Source organism: Sesamum indicum, linkage group LG12 (genome assembly GCF_026168435.1).
Source record: "Sesamum indicum cultivar Baizhima isolate 11 linkage group LG12, ASM2616843v1, whole genome shotgun sequence".
NCBI lineage: Eukaryota > Viridiplantae > Streptophyta > Magnoliopsida > Lamiales > Pedaliaceae > Sesamum > Sesamum indicum.
In genome coordinates this window covers 19030867-19049930 of record NC_142668.1, presented here as the reverse complement: position 1 = coordinate 19049930, position 19064 = coordinate 19030867, and the positions used below count along the sequence as shown (strand labels likewise).

Here is a 19064-nt window from a genome sequence, read left to right as displayed (position 1 = left end):
CTAAATCCACAGATGACCGAAAAAAGGTGATGCAAAAAAACGGAATGAAGATCAAGAACACCATTGAGCAATGTATATGCAAGAGCCTAAAGCAATTCCCAAAGTACCAAAAATCATATTAATGAAAGATTTTCAAAGAAACAACAAAATCAGCTTCTACCATCACCCATTTCCAGTTCAAAAGCAGTGTAAGTATTCCAGCAATGGTAGCCCAAAAAAGGAGAAGAGTTGTTCAAGGGGTTATTTATTTTTTTATTATTAAAAAATAAATAAATTATATAATATAAATATAACGAGTCACTGATTAAATCCGCAACTCGAATAAAAAAATATTTTTTTAAATTTGATCAAACGCGACTTGATGTCGTGGATGAAATCCAAGAAGTGTGAATTGCAATGCAATTCACCAATTCACAATTTTTGAATTGCATTATTGCGAATTGTATTATTATTATTTTTGTAAATTAATTATATTTAATTAATTTTTAAAATTATATTAATTTTAAAAATACAATAAATCATGCAAATGTAATAGTGTATATTTTTCTATATAATTCTAAAATAATACAATGAACTATACTGATAAGTTTACAATAGTATTGGAACCCTTAGATTGAAACCTGAGGCCAAATTCAGAGTTTAAAAAAAAATACAAGTAATTCTTGTGATATTATTAATGTATAAATTATCTTATAAAAAAAATTAACAATTCACTTTCATTTATATTTCATCAACGACATCAAGTGGCGGTTCATAATCGCGACTTGATCAAATTTAAAAAAAAAAAGAAAAATTTTATATATCCGCAACTCGTTATATTTATATTATATAATTTATTTATTTTTTAATAATAAAAAAATAAATAACCCGTTGTTGAAGCCATTGATGAATGTGTTTGTGAGAAGAGCACTCTTCTTTTCAAACATGGAGGAGAGTGGAATGTGTCAGGTGCACTAATTGCACCTGACTCACAAACATGTAATTTTCATAAGCAATAAGGATATAGGGAGAATTTCATACGTAAAAATTGAGGATACGAAGAGAACAGAAAAAGAATCCCAAACAAGCAATGCTTTGTGGCGCCTAATCACCTAAAAAAAATTCGTGACTCAAATCAAGCAAATAATCAGGCTAATACCGGGCCATACACATTGATAATGAACTGGATAAATTACTAATAAACACACTACTAACTAAAATTATTCAGGATATCATCCCTTATACTCTTTAGGAAACATGGCATAAGTATATTATAGACGTGCAAGTGCATACTAGAAATAAAAGTTGTAATAGGAAATGGCAACATTATATCCAATCTGAGAAATAAGGTCCCACTTTTAGCAACAGCTACAAGTAGCTCGACCGATCCTCCAGGATTTTGGCTGAAACCCTATACCGATAGTACAAAAAGAACAATGCATCTTTTGCTGCTTGACAGGCCCTTTGTCTATGTTCTAACAAACTCATAATTCTCTTCCGTGAATGGAGCAACAGAAAAGCCTTGTATCCTAACAAAGGAACAGTAAAACTTGATGGCCTCTTTGAACTAAGCATCCCAGAAATAAATACATTTAAAGGCACCTACGAGATGGACTTTTCTGAAGAATATTCAAAGGCACTACTTCTTAAAATAAACAATGCCTATAGTTGAAAATACAATATAAAAGGAATAATAGCAACACATTTTGAACTCTATAAAAGCTGGAAACTTTGAAAAACTCAAATCCACTCCTTGGGGTTGATACAGGCATCCAGTAGTTTCCATTCCTCCGTTCCTTCTTCTGGTTGCTGCAGACAAAGCAATTAAGGTATTTCACTAGTGTCTAACACAAATACACACACCCATACAATAAACTGAAAATACATTCACACAAGAACAAGTTGGTAGAGAGCTCACGTGATCATACTCCCACCGTGCAGTTAATGGAAGTGAGACAAGAATACTCTCAATCCTACCACCAGTCTTAAGACCAAATGTAGTTCCACGATCATAAACCTTCACTTATAGAGGACAAACATTAGAATTGCTTCTGGTTTGTCTTTATCTTGAAACATTGGTTATAGTAGAGGTGTTTACCAAGTTGAATTCTACATAGCGACCTCGGCGCAGCTGCTGCCATGCCTTGTGTCTGTCTGTAAATGGCATGTCCTTCCTCCTCTCTATGATGGGTATATATGCTGGAATCACAGAATTTGCACACTCTGCAATTTTTCAACAAGAAGTAAAGATAAAAGATATATGTATAATCTGGTACAAATATGAAATCCCCTGGCAGTTTCTGTATGCAGAGAGCTTGCCCTTTTCAGTGCATTAACTGCATTAGCTTATACATAAAAGAAATGGAGATAAAGCCAGTTTTTGTCACATGGATCGACATCTAACTGGTCTTCTTTCTATAAAATTACCAGTAGCAAAGGAAAGGAGCATCTCTTGATCATAGGCATTCAAATCATCGAAAAATATACCCCCGAGACCACGTCTCTCCCCACGATGCTGCCAAAAAAATTATATAATGAAAATGAAAGTAGTTAAATCAGCTGCTGAATAAAATGTAGAAGCTCAATATATCCAAAAGGAAAAAGACACCAGGTTTAACAAAACGTACAAATACCAAAATGCTTGAACATGATTTTTCCCATCCAAAAAATTCAATACTTCTCAATTAACAAGCCCAATCACTAATCACTAATCTAACACAGGCAGAGTAAATTAATCTTAAAATTACTAAATCTAGTGGTGTTAAAACTTTGTTATCTTGAAACAAAAACCAGGTGAATAAATTTTCTATCTGCATTATTTTCTTGACTTTTCTTTTTTCCTTTTTTTTTTGAACTTATCTCATGGGGATTTTGGCAAATTTTCTGGAAATATAGCCCAATTTGGGGATGCGGGTTTGTCACAGGGAATTACGTGTAATTACACTAAACCTTAGGGAAAGGCGGTGTAATTATCCCTGTATTATATTCATCACTGAAATTTGTTTGGCTAAAAGAATCAAGCCCATAAATTGTTTGTCCTTTTAGGCATGATTAGGAATAGATGCACCAGACCATAATCTACTATCCACATATAAGATAAAGAGCGGATTATAGAAGCCACACCTTGATATAGAAATAATCATCACACCATTTCTTGAATTGAGGATAGAAGTCGCTATTGAACTTGTCACAAGCCCTCTTTTGGACCTACAACATGTACATAACATTAGACAGTGAATATGTCCGACTACTTTTCGTATAAACAAGTTTTTCTTGGCCCTTCTTCGAGAAAACAATGGAAAAAAACGCCAAAATGCCAGAACATAAGAAAAGGGAAGATGTTCACCAACTTTCAGAAATTTAAAAATGTAACACTTAAGTTTTTAACTCTCCTTGAAAGTGATAGAATAAATTAAGCAATCAAAACATTATGATTTCTAACTAAATAACAAAATACTGATGGTCCAATTAGGAAGTTATACTGTATTACCATAATATAAATGCTGATACTCATGCTATGCGATATTATTTGTCAGGGTGCTTATACCATGTGGAAATGCTTCACATCCTCCTCAAAAATGTAAGCAGGAGTCAAATCTGTACCCCCGCCAAACCACCACTGCCGTGGTGCTCCTTGAGCATCTGCAGGCGTTGAAAATTGGCAACAGTTAGTCAGGGTACATTGTAGATCTATATCTACTTAAAAGAAAAAAAAAAAAAAAAAGAATCGCAAGCTTCATGGGTACATTTTTAATCTACAATTCCTTAAATACAAGCTAAAGCCACCCTAGCCAGACCAGCCAACTCACATGCCAAAATCACATGGCTCTTCTTCCTTCTCTGCTGCTCAATGAATTGCTTCAAGCACACACTATGTCCCTAGGATCAGCAATTCATCATTTACCCAGCTGCAGACCAAATCCTTAGTTTCTGATTCTTGTCCCATACAATAATTGCCTCATCTCCACTATCCTATTACTGTTATTCCTCCCGGATGTAACATATATAACTTCAGCTTTTAGATTAGTATACCTTTATAGTTTTTTAGCATGTCTGAACTAGGATAATAAGTTCAAGCAAATTTTATGCAGACCAAGACGAGTTGGTTGTTAGTCAACCTTTACTTGCAGCATGACTTGTATCTACAAGATGGAATTAGAATGAACATATTAGGTGCGTTGAGCATCTTCTCTCTTGGATCTGATATCTATCTTCTAGTTATGGAGCAAGCATGAATAGCTATGCTCAAAAAGATAATTAAGAGAATGATATTTATTCATGTAAATCAAATTGCTAGTTTATACTAGAAGAAAATCACATGTCCACAAGATAATTCGCTATAAATGTGCTTAGAAATAATAGAACTTCGCAAACAGTAAATATGCATGGTACCTTTTGGAGCATCGGTCTCAAAATAGCGGTAATTAAAATGCAGAGTTGGAGCAAAAGGGTTCTTTGGGTGAAGCACCTAGAGCACCACAAAATTATACAGCCTCATTAAGCACCTTGCTTTCAACAGAAAGTAAGGGATATATAGCAGCAGCACAAGAAAGAAACTTCCTTCTTCTGATTATAGAGTACAGAAGAAAATGAAGCAAAGAGAATATGTAGTAAAATGCCCCTCTGTTTGATGCGATTCAGAGAGGACGACTTTAATAAGATTCATATTATTCACGAGCTTAAAAATTATGTTCATGCTGAAGTTATATATTGGATAATTGTACAGGTTGCACCTGTTATATAGATCTTACAAGTTCAAAGTGCTCAAGTGAATTCAAGAATTTGGCAGGAATTTCACAAAGTAATGCACCATTTCAGGTAGATATAACGTGCAGTATAACAGATTCAGAGTACAAATCCATTTCCGAAAAGCTACATAATTTTCTTATTAAATTATCATAGCTCACTCACCTAAAGTTTTAACAAATTTTGAGGTGATTTTGAAAATATACAATAATATGAATAACAATGTTTAGTATTCATTCAGCTAGCCATCGTGATTCCAATCAAGATAAACAGAATAAGTTGTGGCAGAAAATTGGGGGAAAATAAAGAGGAAGCAGATTTAGAAGTAAAAGAATAAATAAATGGTGGGAAATTACGGAGCTGATGCCAGCAGCGAAGAAGGGAACAGGGCCGGGCTTGAGGTCGCCATTTTCAGTGGGTTTCGCTGCCCTGTAAGCTTCGGGAGGCATAACTCCATAAACGACAGAAACATTAACACCGGCTTTTTCCCAAACAGCACCATCCTGCAAAACCCTGCTGATTCCGCCGCCTCCGCCGGGCCTGGACCATATATCTTCCTTGAACTTGCCACCTCCGTCGACGGTTTCGATCGCAGAGCAGACGCTGTCCTGTGCCTCTCTTATCATTTTCTCGAACCTCGCTCTAACTGAATTGGTTGAACTGGAAGTACTCCCGTCTGTCTCTCGGAGAAAAGTGGGGGGCTTTTGGGTCTCGGGCGTTTCCTTTTCAATCATTGGGGATGGGGAAGAAGATGATGTTGCTTGGAGTCTGAGAGTTGAGCTTTTCACGCAATTTGTACCGGGTGTTCTTGAGACAACAACGGGGAAACTCAAGCTGAAAGTGGGAGGAGGGGGGACGGTGAGGGAATGAGAGAAAGGTAATAAGGTGATGGGAGAAGAAAAAGAATATGATGTGGGGGAGAGTGGTGGTGTCCTCATTGCCGGTGAGGTGTTTGTTGGTTGGCGCAGCTGGGGAGAGAGGGATGAAGCGAATTGCAGTAGCGATCACTGATGATAAGGCATATAGATAGACAAAGTCGTACAGACATCCAACGGCGCGCAACAACTACACTACACACAATATTTGACTCGCCAATGGTTTTCAGTTACGATGTTTACACTTGACACTCTCTCAACATAACACACACACACACACACACACACATATATATATATATTATGCATAAAGTATGAACATCTTAATAATTAATTTCTTGTTATTATATTATAAATATAATTTCAGTTGAATAGATAAACAAATATATTTTATTTTATTTTCGTTTCTATTCTCTCCTTACTCCACATTTCTTCCTTGTTTAATTTTCTTCTTTCAATTATATTATTCTTGAATTATTTGGGTTCATTTTACATACGTTAATTTATTAAAATAGTTAAAAACTCGTAAAATCCTAATTTTTTAAAACGAAGGGGAATCTGGGCGTGGGCGTGGATTACCTATTTATATTTATTTTAGTTAAGGGTGCAAAATGCAAATTATTACCTTCTTCTGGAAGTTAGCAACAGCCAGCCACGAAACTGTGACTCTTATCTCCACCCAGTTTTTGATTCTTTGATCCCATTTTACAGATCAACTATCGGTGGTCACACTGATACTACTTGAGGAACGAGCAACCAAGAAAGCCTTGGTTTTAGGAATAGCTACTTACCCTATTGTGACTGCATATGTGATGGGGGTTTCCGGTGTACTGCAGCCGCCCCCGCCCCTGATGGCGGTGTCATCATTGTTCTACCACCGGTGTCCGTCTCTGCGCCCGTCTTACCTCCCATTTAGCAGTACCATAGCTGTTCGGAAGCACAATGGCCGCATTTCAGGGCTGGTGTTTGTTAATAAAGAAGATACCTTTTTCACTTCCTCTTCCACCCCCACTCCCCTACCCACCCAAAATGAAACTGAACAAGCCGCTGACCCAGATTCGCAGGACCTTGAATATGTATCACAGATTAAAACAGTTACTTCTCCACTTCCAAAGCTAATTTATAACTTCTTTGTGTTTCATATACCTTACTGTTAATGGACTTCTTCATTTAGGTTTTGGAGCGTCTTAGGAAAAACAGAGATATGCTCTTCAATGAGGTTTGTTATATTATTCCTTACTATTATATTATTTCGTTTCTAATTGCAGCCTCTCTCTGGTAATTCGACGTACTTGGCACTCTCTCACATAGTTCAAAGTCACTGTATGAGCAATAATTTTGTTGTTCGCAAATGCATTACAGATGCTTAAAGAATTCCAAAAATTAGTAAAATCATATAAGCATATAAATGACATAAATTAATGCACCTTAACATATCATGAAGAGTTGTTAGGAATAAGCTAAACAGGACACTATATCAAACTTAAATCTGTAATAAAGGATCAGTCATTATTAATAACACTGCACAGAAGTTCATATTACATGTAATAATCATCAACTGATCATATTATAAATGATCTTCAAAAAAGTATAATCCGAGATAAACTGATCTAGATCGGGCATTATAACCTCATATCATGGTATTAGTAATACAACGTCGAGGGGTATTACATGATGTCGGTTGAAACTGATATTATCTGATGTTGGTGGGCCATATATTTTAAACCTCTCTATAAGTAATACATGTGAAATATACGTCGAAGGGTTGCAGGTCAAATTAACTATAATGATTGAAGATCCTAGAGATGTTGAACGGAGGCGTCTGCTCGGCATTGATGATGAAAATGCTCCTACCAGAGATGATCTCGCTGCCGCTTTAGTCCAAGTACCTTCCTTTTTCTCTCTGCTTTCTTTGCTATCCTTTACATCAATGGCTTCCCATGTTTGTATATATGATGGAGGTATTTTACATGGCTTTGGTAATATTATTAGTAAATTATGTACTGGCTGTCTTTTCTTCGAAGCTCCTTATTTCTTTACTCTTATGATGAGCAGACACAACCAGGCATAAATTCTTAATTTAGCTTAGCTTAGATGATTGTGTATTCGATTTAAATGTTTGGATTTTGGTTCCCATAATATTGAGTGATTTGTTATCTGTGTTGCATAGAGAAATTTTCCATCTGGAAAAGGGCATCCTAGGCCTTTTGACTCGGTCCTCATTTTATTTAACCAGCGATCTGAACATAGTCAATGTATATGAAATAAGTATGATGGAATCAATAAAGAGTGCAAGTTCAAGGCTTAATCATATGGTTAAGTTTGAAAGTCAATATCACGGAGAAGACACAGTAATTACTATATTCTAGGTTTCTATGTTCCAAAAATTGAAAATCTCAGTATTCACTCTGCATTAAGATTTCAGCGCATTGAATAATGTCTTTTAGTCAACAGTTAAAGCTCCATAATTATCAAAAATAATTTATGTTGCAAATGCCACTCAATTGAGTCATTCATAATTTATTTTATGTTATGACAATTATTTGACTTTATCTTTAGGTAAATGAAGGACAAATCCCTGAAAATCGTGCCGCTTTGCAGATGCTTGCTGAGGAAATGCTTCAATGGCCTAATTTGGAGGTAGTTGCCACTTTAAGCTCTTTTTCATTTTCGAAATCTAAGCAAGTTATCCAAGCGTCCATGGTACTAATATCTTTTGGAGCTAAGGTATATGCTTGAACTATCAGAAAGTGCTTTCAATGAGAAAGACGCTCTGGTTGTTAGTGAAAATTGGTTCTTAGCACAAACTATTGCTTCATCCATTCCCCTGTTAAAAAGGTGTCTAATAGAGAAAAGGACTCCTGATTGCTGTAATGAACTTAAAAATGTCTTCTTGAGTACCCTATTTGTGATCATAAAGCTCAGACGAATACCTGTTAAACAGCCTTCCTCAAATTGACTGACCTTTTGTTATTCTCACTACAAGACAAGCTGAATCACCACTCCCTTGTTAGCCTTGAGTGTGTGTAGATAAAAACTTGTGGTTCGAGAAAACATAATCTCCTTTCTTTTGTTAAGTTTCCTTGTAGAATTTTGTTTTTAATTCTTTGAGAAGTTGCATGGCACATCAGTCTGACTATATTTTATCTTTTCCCCCCTGTATTTATTACTCTTTTAACAGCTAAAGTCATTTGTCCTGGTTTTATTCACATCTGCGCAATTTTAATTGGCTCACTGTTCTTGATTCATGCTAGGCACTCCAAATTGAATCTTGAATAAAATGAACAGAAGGGGCTAAAGATTGGTACCGTAGGCTTGGTGGACCATCAAGCCTACCTACTTTCTTGGAATGATGTATGGCTTGTCCTAAGTTGAAACACAGGTTTTACATTACAAAGGTGGACAGACTAGCATCAGGAATCGATTTGTGCCCAGGCTCAGCCACTTAGCTACTTAATGCCATTCGACCTCTTATTTAGTAAAGATTTGATAATTTGATCTTATGAACTTTTGGATTTACTATCTTAATGTTTCAATAAGAATATCGATTTAACAAAAAGAATATCGCTATGCCATCTTGACACCCATATCTGGGACTGGACGTGATTTTAGCACGACAGGTTTCACCGTCATGTGGGCTAAAGATGGACTTGGACTTAATATCTCTTATATGTCCTAGTTCTGCCTAGCCTGGAGATGCTTGACCCTGAAGATCATTTTAAATTTAGAAAATCAGCTAATATGGTTGATTAATAGTGAAGAAGGAAAGTAATTATACAGATGAGTAAATCATGGCAAAGCAGTTAGTTAATAAAAGGTGCATTTTTTCTTCTCCTCTTTTACCATTTGGTAGGTTGAAGCTCCAAAACAAAAAGAACGAGGCAAATCGTTGTATGCGAAATTCACAGACACCGGTGTTAATCCACAAGAGGCTGCCAAGAGGCTGAACATTGATTGGGATTCAGCTGCTGAGATTGAGGATGCTGAGACAAGTGAAGTGGAGGTGCCACCTGCTGTGGTTGGTTTCTCGTTCCCTACATATTGAAACTTCAGTTTGTATATGCTAGAAATTTTGTGGAAACAATAAAAATTAGAAAGAACGAGCAAAAATTTTAGGCATGGATCCATCTCCTCATTTACTTGTAAGTTTGGACATTGATATTTAAGTAAATCTTTCAAAGAATTGATTTTTATGGTCCAATTTCAGCAGTGATTTGAAATAAAAAAATAATTCTTAATCACATTTATAGATGCAAGTTTGATCCAATCTTCTTAAAAATTATAAGAATGATAAAATATTAAAAAATAAAATATAATTAAAGTTACCATCTTATGGTACTTTGTAAGTTTAAGCATTACGATAAAATAAATTTTAGAAGAGAATATCCTACATAGTGGACAATGAATATGAAATAAAATATAAAAGAGTGAGTCTTTTAGATTCTTTATAGTATTTTTTTTGTTATATTTATGATTTTAACATTTCTCATATTTATTTTGTTGTGAGAAGTGACAGAGAGGGAAAGGAATGAAAAGAATAGGTAGTGTAGACAATATTATACCCTATATATATATATATATATGTAACTAGTAACTATGATTAATATCACAATATTCTGCTCAGCTTTCGTACAAAAAACAATTTCTTGAGTGTTTTTGATTAAATGTGAAATTCCATGTTTTAAAGTATAATACCCGAGCTATGTGAGTCAATCACAAGAAGAGGATGTTGATAAAACCAATGAAATTAAATAATTGTAGTGCAAGTTAATTATGTACTCTGTTGAATTCCTACTTAGGTTCTAAGTATTTAACAATTCAAATGCTTTAAATAATAATCACTTCTTTTGATCCGTTTCTTTTTTATTTGTTGCGTTAATGTCTTTTACATTTATTTGTTCAAATTTATATCTCATACAATGAGTTTTGCAATTTTCACTAGCTGTCATATATACATGATATCTATCATTTTGATGCCTTGCCTGGAGCGGTGGCTGCTGCTTCCTATTGAATAGTGTAAAGGGACCTTGAATGGGTGAATTCCTATTGAATATTGTGTTGGGAACTTGATCGGCATTTCTTCGGCAATTTGGATGGGTGAAATGTTTACAACTTTCTCAGCCTTCTATGCATCCAAACTGATCATCACCTTCTGTTCGCAGGGATATGGAGCTCTTTACTTGGTTACAGCATTTCCAGTCATTATCGGTATCTCGGTTGTGCTGATTCTATTTTACAACTCTCTCCAATAAATCATTATATGCATGAGCTAAAAGATTATTATTTGAGTTTGTACATTTGAATTGTTTATAATGGCAGGTTAATGAAATTATAAATATCGGATCAGTTTCAGTTTTATTTATTTATGTGTTGGTTTGGAGTGCTTTATTCATTAGTCTGTATATGTGGCGAATTATTGAAGTTACGCTTTTCAAATTATTTAGTCGGCCTACAGCCTAGTTTCTGAACCCATAGGGAATATATCTGAAAGAAGCAAATTTGCCTCAATAAGAGCATGAATCCCCATCCTTTTAGCATCATCAAAGTCAAAGGCGACAGGCTCTTGTTGGAGTGTATCTAGGATGGTAATGCAGAGATGATTGGGCCAATTGAGTTTGTTGTTGTTTCACTCCCCAAATAGCCATATGTATGTTTTATGACCTGCACGCTCATGGAATACTATTTTATTCTATTAATATCAATAATAAAATATATAGAGAAGGAGGACGTGTTAATCACCACTAATCCTTTCTGAAGGCATGGGATCCACGTTGAACCTGTGATCCAGCCATATAAGTATGCCAATCTTGATGATCCCTACACCAAAGTCCCAAGGATTGTTCACCTGCGTTAAATATGACTGACTACGCACAAGAAACATGTCAGGCAGGTGGTGAAAGAATCCGGGAGGAGTGCTTCGCTGGTGTTGGGAGGAACAGGTCTCAGATCATTTTGGAGAAGAAGGAAAGCATACAAAGCGAGAAGCAGATTTTGGTCGATCCAATCTCTCTAAGAGAATCAACAAATATACATCCTACAATGACGTATCCTGTTACTACAGGACCTAAAACGGAGGTCACGACTGTTCCACTGCATAATTTGCTGCCACCGGCTGCAAAGTGTAGCGGTAGATTCTTGAGTTGCAGCCTTCCCAACTCTGCCTCTTCCTCACCTCGCCTCGGGTCGAATGTTGCAATGCACAAGAAGAAATGTAAAAACCATCAGGAGCGAGTGTCTGAATTGGGCCGCCAACACTCAGTGGCCCTCACTAATCTGGAGCGGCTACGAGAAAGCCGCTTGCGGAGGAGTAAGTCATGCGGGGAAGAAAGTGCGTGCCGGCCATCTCTTGACTTTGATCTATGGTCCACCACCAATAAAATGGACAATCAGCAGAAGAACAAGGAAATTGAAGTCAGAGTAGATGAAGAAAAAGTAATATTCCACAAGAAAGGAAGTGAGGAGGCGGGATTGTACGAAGACAAGTTCAAATGTGGGGCGTGCTTGTTCCTCCCGGGCTTTGGCAAGGGAAAAACAGTGAGGGCGAGGAAGGAGGTGGAGCCAGAAAGGATAATAGGGAATATTGACATAGTTTCTCAGAGAGTGTCTCTAGAGAAATTTGAATGCGGGTCATGGAGATCATCGGCCATCATAAACTGTGAAGAGGATGGAGATACTACGGCCAGTCTTTTCTTCGATCTGCCAGTGGAGCTGATACGTTGCAGTAGTGTCAACGACACTGAGTGCCCAGTGACGACAGGTTTTGTGTTCGATAACAAGGACCAGGAACATCATCTTCATCTTCGGAAAGGGGTTCTGAAACATTCGACTACAAGCACTGGAAGTGGGCAACCTAGTAGGAAATCGCACGAATCCTGTACTTCATCACGTCATGTTCGTTTTTCAACCTCCTCTCCTACATTATGCCCAGCTTCGCCAACTTCTTCTTGCATTACGCCTCGCCTCCTCAAAGCCAGGGACGACTTCAATGCCTTCTTAGAAGCACAGAGCGCTTGACATTTTTATGATTGCCTGAATTCATTATAGCATGAGTATTGCCGCTCATGATCTTCAATCCTGGAATATTCCTCCTCCCTGTTCCTTTAAATCTTTGTTTGTATTTTTCAATGAGCTGATGTACTTATTGACGAGTCGACGTTTTGGTAGTTAGCCTTTGTTTGTACCTTTGGACTGATAGACCTTGAAAAAACCGATTTTCAAATTTTCAGTTGCCAGAAACTATCAATAGCACCTATAACAAACAAATAAATAATAATCTTAGTGACGGTTAATCATATCAGATCATATTATCTGTGTATCTACATCTACATATATATATATATATACAAATAAAAAAAGAATCTATCTATATATATAAAAAAATGATAGTTGACCACAGTTAAGCCAATTTTGACGAAATATTAATTTTTGCTAACTTTGAATTTTTTAATTGTCAAAAAGAAAATTAGTTAGAAATATTATCTGTTTTAAATTAAAAACTAAATTTGTATTCATGTAAAAAATCTTATCTTCAAAAAATTAGTGCTTATCTATACTATATTCTACCTTCAAAATAAGGATATCACCCAATAATTCTTATTTTTAAATAAAGTTAAATTTTAGGATTGATTTTTCATCATTAGAATATCGATCTTATCACCAATAATTTGTTTTCATTTTAATTGTATACTTTGCAGTCACTAAACTTGTATCAATCTCTTGGTATAGTTCATACAGTAAATTTTTAATTATAATTAAGTGATATTATTATTTTTTGTATTATATCTTTCATTATTATTGATGCCCATAAAATGGGCTGACTTAAAAAAAAGTCCAAAAAGAATAAAGAAATGCAAGATTCATCGTAGCCCCCAAAAGGTCTAGTTTAGGGGAGGGCCCAAAATACCCCAAGAAGCCCAGTCCAGTAGAGCCCTCAAAGGAGTCCAATAGACGCTCCCAAAAAATAAATTGGCTAAAGAAAGGCAAACGACCCAAATACAAGAGATCCCGAATTCAAGAAGGCTTCACAAGCCCACAAGGAAGCTTAGAGACTTGAAGTGCCCTAACCAAAGTAAAAACTCATCTCGCATGGCGTCATGGGTGGTCTAACTGGCATCCACGTAAAACACACCTCACAAAATTGAATAAAAACCAGCAGCCCCCTTGGGACACATGGTGTTTCTAGAGACAAACGACCTAAACCTTAAAAGCTTGAGTGATGGTTGCAAGAGAGCGTTTCCTCAAGCACCTCCATAAAAATCTGAGAATGTATCCTTATGCCCCACAAGATATCTTCAGTGGACTCCAACTAACTCTCCTAACTCTGGGGATCCTCCAACTGCTGGGAACTTTATACTGAATTTGAGGGGGGATACAACATCATCCAATAAATTTGAGAGACATTCAGCATCACCATGATTATCTCCAACCACCTCATTTTGCCTATAGATAGAGAGATCCCCCTAGTATGAGAGGATATGTTTTTAGATGTTTTTGAAGTTTTCTATACTTTGAAACTACATACTGCAACTCCTATCTTTATGCAACAACTTTAGCTTAAAGGAACTCTTGCATTTCGTACTTAGGGTGTTACTTTAATGTCAACTCTCACTTGTATAGGCAAATTAGGCAATAACATTATCCTTTTAACTCATTTATACGTTTTTATCTTCTAGTATTTATTTTGCTACTTTTTCGCTCCAAGTGCACCTAGCATTACTATTTTTTGCTCGCATTTGACGCTGTCTATGAGAACACATAACTAAGACATGAGAACAATAGAAGCTACCAACACGAGAGCTAACACCTCCTTGGATACTTTCTCCAGGTGGATCATCCCCCTCCCGTTGGAGCACCTCCAACTGATGATTACTACTTCCGACCAGGCCCAACTTCAATGGCCCACCATTATCATTTACCTAGTGCTAATGTCCCTACTGACTTAACTTTTAATGTGCAGGGAATCTTGCAACAGGACGTCCCATCTAGAAGAAAGCGGGGGCACCCAACCCCATAAGAAGGTGCCCCAAAAACTGGAGGGTGCATATTGATAAGCTTCAACATGCGCTCTTAGACTTGCAGAGACGCATCTTAGAGGTCCCCATGGAGGAGTCAGAGGGTACCCCCTTTAGAGAAGAAATCCTGACAGACGATGTCCACCTTAATTGGAAGTGGCCCAATCTGTCGGAGTATGATGGAACCACGGATCGTTAGAAGCACCTGTCCTACTTCAGGAATATTGCCCTTTCCACCGTTATACCATTGGGAGCGAGTGTCGTATGTTCATAACCACCTTCACACGGTCAGCCCAACAGTTGTTCAACCAATTGCCCATGGGATCAATCCTATCATTCAGAGAATTTCGCTCTCTTTTTTCACTAATTTGCCAGCAGTAAACGATATCAAAAGACGATTGAGGAGAATCGCTGAGGCAGTATTTTCAACATTTTAATTTAACAGCCTTACAGGTCCCTTCTGCTACATCTGATGTACTGACCTGTACTTTTTTACAAGGATTGCAAGATGGGGATTTCTTCAAATAAAAAAAAAACAAAAAAAACCCCTCAAATTTTTACAATCTTCTAGCCTAAGCTGAAAAATACATTAATTTGGAGGAAGCTGAAAAGTACAAGCATAATTTCCTTGGTGAACAACTAGAGGAATAAGAAGATGAGGCCACAAACCTCGAGGAATAAGCCATATCCCTAAACAGATACCCTTTAATAATAAGTCATGCTGTAGGCAAGCACTATCCCAGAATAAAGCCCTACCCACAAGTAGACATCCTTCTCTCAGGCAGGCTTATTCTTAGAATAAGCCCTACCCCCGAGCAAACACCCTCCCAAAATAAGCCACACCCAGGTTTCACGAGGTGCCTTCTGCAATGCGGGAAAAGGGACACCATGTGGCTAACAGTCCGCAGTAAACGATTACTTTTGCCAATAGCACACAACAACAAAACTCTCGCCGACACTAGCACAACGCGCCGACAGGAATAGCAGCACCAATAATAAGCAAGGTGTAGTAAGAAAGTAGTAAATTGAACGCGGGATTGAAAATGTGGATTCTTAAATAGCAAAATGCATATACATTGTACAATCGATGCTAGCGCAAGGGGATCGCCTTGAGGGAGACACTAGTATGCAACAGTACACCTGTAGCGCCCCCTACCCGCTACTTCTAATTATCACTATTTCATCCTTACTTAGTCAGAACTCATTCTATAAGTAATTCTATTTCAACCCGTAAAATAAATCTAATTTGTCAATATAACATTATATATCACAAAAGATAATATATACCACCAAAAGTAATATTTACCCTTACTACATGTTCTCGTGTACATAACCTCAAGAAAATCATACCACAACTTTAAACACAAATCCCGATAAAAGACCAGAATATTTACAACCCAATAATAAAAAAACTTTGGCTTCAGAAGTCACGGCTGACCCACCTAATAAAGACGACGGCACCGCTCAAAGTCCAATGTGGCTAATCAGTGTGACCTACCTCCTGAAAAGTACGTGGCAAGGAATGAGCTGCCTACTCAATAGGTATAGCTTATCAGTTTATATATATACACAGGCAACAATTTCACTTACATGCAGTCATATTGACTAACAGTCATTATCAATAGCAACATCAAATATAAGTAGTAATACCTACTCACAATTATAAATCAATCTATAACACAATATCCAACATTATCGTTTATTAGCTAAGGGCCCCACTTACTCTAATTGGTATACATCAGTCAATGGTTTCGCCGGCCATCATCATATCATATACAACACAGATACCCGTTGTGTGATATCCTCACACTCTTTTACTCCAACTGTGTAGCAATATAGCACAGGACATCACCACAAACATGGTACCCCCACACCACCCCAGTGTGTAGCTAACAGCACAGGATATTCCCTGCTGCCCCGGAATACCCCCGTACCCTACGCGCCATGGTACCTAGCTTAATTCAGATATTTTTCATATCTCAATAACAACTCCCAATTAGATTTCATCAACAATCAATTATACGATCACGTAATCATACCACGCTCACGTCCAACTATTACAAACACATATGACACATAATAACAATTTCACTAATATTCAAATAATCCACAACTGATTATGTAAACAATTAATATACGAAAGCCACGTACAATAATATAAAGCCAAGTCCATGATCGCATCCAAGAAACCAATATATATAATATATACAATACTACACATACAGATATATATAAATCCGATTAGCTATACTTACCTTATATCCCAAAATGCTTCTATTTTACGAGGGACTGCTCAACCCTCTACTTTGTCATCACGTCCTATAATAAAATGTTATACGTATAATCAACATATATATAGAATATCATAAACTCTAAATAACCTATCATATAACATTCGTACATTTTCTACCAATCTTTTAGTATTCTAGTTATATTAAAGTCCCAACCCCTGTTTCATTTCTTTCAAATAACTACCTTTACTAAGCTTCTCAATCATATAATTGATTTATCAACTAATTCATAAGAATTCATTTAATCAAACCTCATATATATTCATAACTATTATTTTTATAACACCCGTAAATTATATTACCACTGAAACCTCATTTTCTCTCTTTCATAACAAAATATTCTTTAAATATAACTTTTCGAAACATTTCTATGAATTTTTTGTCAATTTATCGTTGCTATACAATTTAATTAAGCAATAATACATAGAATTACACATTTGGTTAATCATTCCGATGGAATTGTGTAAATTAGCTATAACGATAATTAAATCTAACAAATCGAATATTTTAATTAACCAACTATATCATTTTTATAGCAATTGTGATATTTAATTTGACACTAATTTAAATAGCTAAAATTATAAAATACTCCGATTAAATAGTATATCGCTTAATATAATCAATATTTAATAAATAGAGTAATTAAATAATATAATTATCTAAATTATTAAAAATTAAAATTCAACATCCATACCTCTGTTTTTTTCCGAAATGTGTGTGCGTTGCTGTGTGTGTTTTTGTGAATGTATGTGTATGTGTGTAGTGTATGCGTGCAATTAACATTCATATATATATTTAATGGTTGGTGAGGCGGTGGCAGCACATGCCACGGCCCACCATCCTATTTTTTTTTTTTAATAATTTTTTTTCAATAATTACTTTTACATCCTTCCTAATTTTCTTAATTACTATAATTTGCCCCAAACATTATAACGAACTCCAATTTAATCTGTTCAAGTTTTATTATATTCCAAATTCAATCTATAATTTATTTACTAATTAAATTTAAATTCTTAATAATTACCAATTAGTCTTCCAATTACGTACAAAATTCTACGGACGTCACAACACCAAGCTTCAAAAACTCATTCCCCCCTATGATAGTCTTAACAAAAATTTTCTATTGACAACAGTAGATAAAAAAAAAGATTCAACATCGCACCTCAGGAGGCATAACGTCCCCTTGAGCAAACAAAAATATTTATAAGCATACAACATGTACAAGACAAAAGACCTACGCCTAAAACTCTAAGACAACAGAAGTTCAGTGTCTGTCAGCGAAGGTTGTTGGTCGATCGGGTTGAACAGTTAGTTGACCAAATGTGCGCCAGCCCTTGGTATTCTCCCCCACCTAAGATGGCAACGTTGTCAGTGCATGGGAAACATGGTAAGCTTTAACAAAAGGTAGGAACACCTTAAGGTTTGTCGCCCGCTCCCAAGTATTCTCCTTGTTGTTGCATCCCTTCCATTTCACCAAGTACTTTGTATGATTGCGGTTTGCGGTATTTGTAACTCGGTGATTCAGGATCGCTTCAGCCACCTTCTCCTTCGTCTTCATCAATTCAAGTTGCAGACGGCTGGGCTAATTACGGTCGTTCTCCTTGTTTGCTGAATATTTCTTTAACTAGCTCATATGGAAGACGTTGTGGATTTTCTACCAGGAAGGCAACTCTATCCTGTAGGCCCGTACCAATACACTTGATGATAGGTAAAAGGCCAACATAATCTCGGGTCTGGGACCTTCACCATCACAAGGTCGCTAGTTATGAACTTGATGAAGCGGTTGTTTTTATCTGCATACTTCTTTACCCGCTTCTGAGCTTTCTCCAAGCAACATCTAGCAATGTCAATTCTGCTTCCATTCCTGAAAGAAACTTCGAGCGAGAGGGGATCTCACACCTCGTGGGGAGTTGAGGGTGTGAGGGAGGAGCGATTGTTGCCTAGTAACAATTTCAAAAGCGCTCTTGTTGGTGAAAGAGCCCTTTTGGACATTGAAACACAATTGAGCGACATCCAGGAGCTTCACCCAATCCTTCCCAGTACCACACACAAAGTGCCGAAGGTATTCTTCCGACATGGAATTGAAGCTTTCAGTCTGGCCGTCAGATTGTGGGTGATAGCTCGAGTTCATAGAGAGTTTGGATCCGAGGAGTTTGAAAAAC

At 36.5% G+C, this 19064-nt stretch overlaps 3 protein-coding genes across 3 annotated transcripts; 2 read left to right on the top strand and 1 right to left on the bottom strand.

Annotated features, from left to right (window-relative positions):
• Positions 1-1517: 1517 nt before the first annotated feature.
• LOC105175924 (oxygen-dependent coproporphyrinogen-III oxidase, chloroplastic) lies at positions 1518-5852 on the bottom strand. Its single transcript, XM_011098572.3, has 8 exons — positions 5082-5852; positions 4372-4447; positions 3527-3621; positions 3103-3186; positions 2407-2494; positions 2078-2202; positions 1898-1996; positions 1518-1788 (listed from the first exon to the last, which is right to left on the bottom strand). Exons 1-8 carry the CDS (start codon positions 5661-5663, stop codon positions 1720-1722), a joined length of 1218 nt encoding a protein of 405 aa, XP_011096874.1. The 5' UTR covers positions 5664-5852; the 3' UTR covers positions 1518-1719.
• Positions 5853-6165: 313 nt separating this feature from the next.
• CEST (death domain associated protein) lies at positions 6166-10958 on the top strand. The gene is made up of 6 exons (XM_011098571.3): positions 6166-6694; positions 6775-6819; positions 7372-7485; positions 8160-8240; positions 9454-9618; positions 10763-10958. The coding sequence occupies exons 1-6, from the start codon at positions 6413-6415 to the stop codon at positions 10850-10852; spliced, it is 777 nt and encodes a 258-aa protein (XP_011096873.1). The 5' UTR covers positions 6166-6412; the 3' UTR covers positions 10853-10958.
• Positions 10959-11106: 148 nt separating this feature from the next.
• On the top strand, positions 11107-12825 carry LOC105175922 (uncharacterized). Its single transcript, XM_011098570.3, has one exon. The coding sequence runs from the start codon at positions 11457-11459 to the stop codon at positions 12612-12614; it is 1158 nt and encodes a 385-aa protein (XP_011096872.1). The 5' UTR covers positions 11107-11456; the 3' UTR covers positions 12615-12825.
• Positions 12826-19064: the final 6239 nt, after the last annotated feature.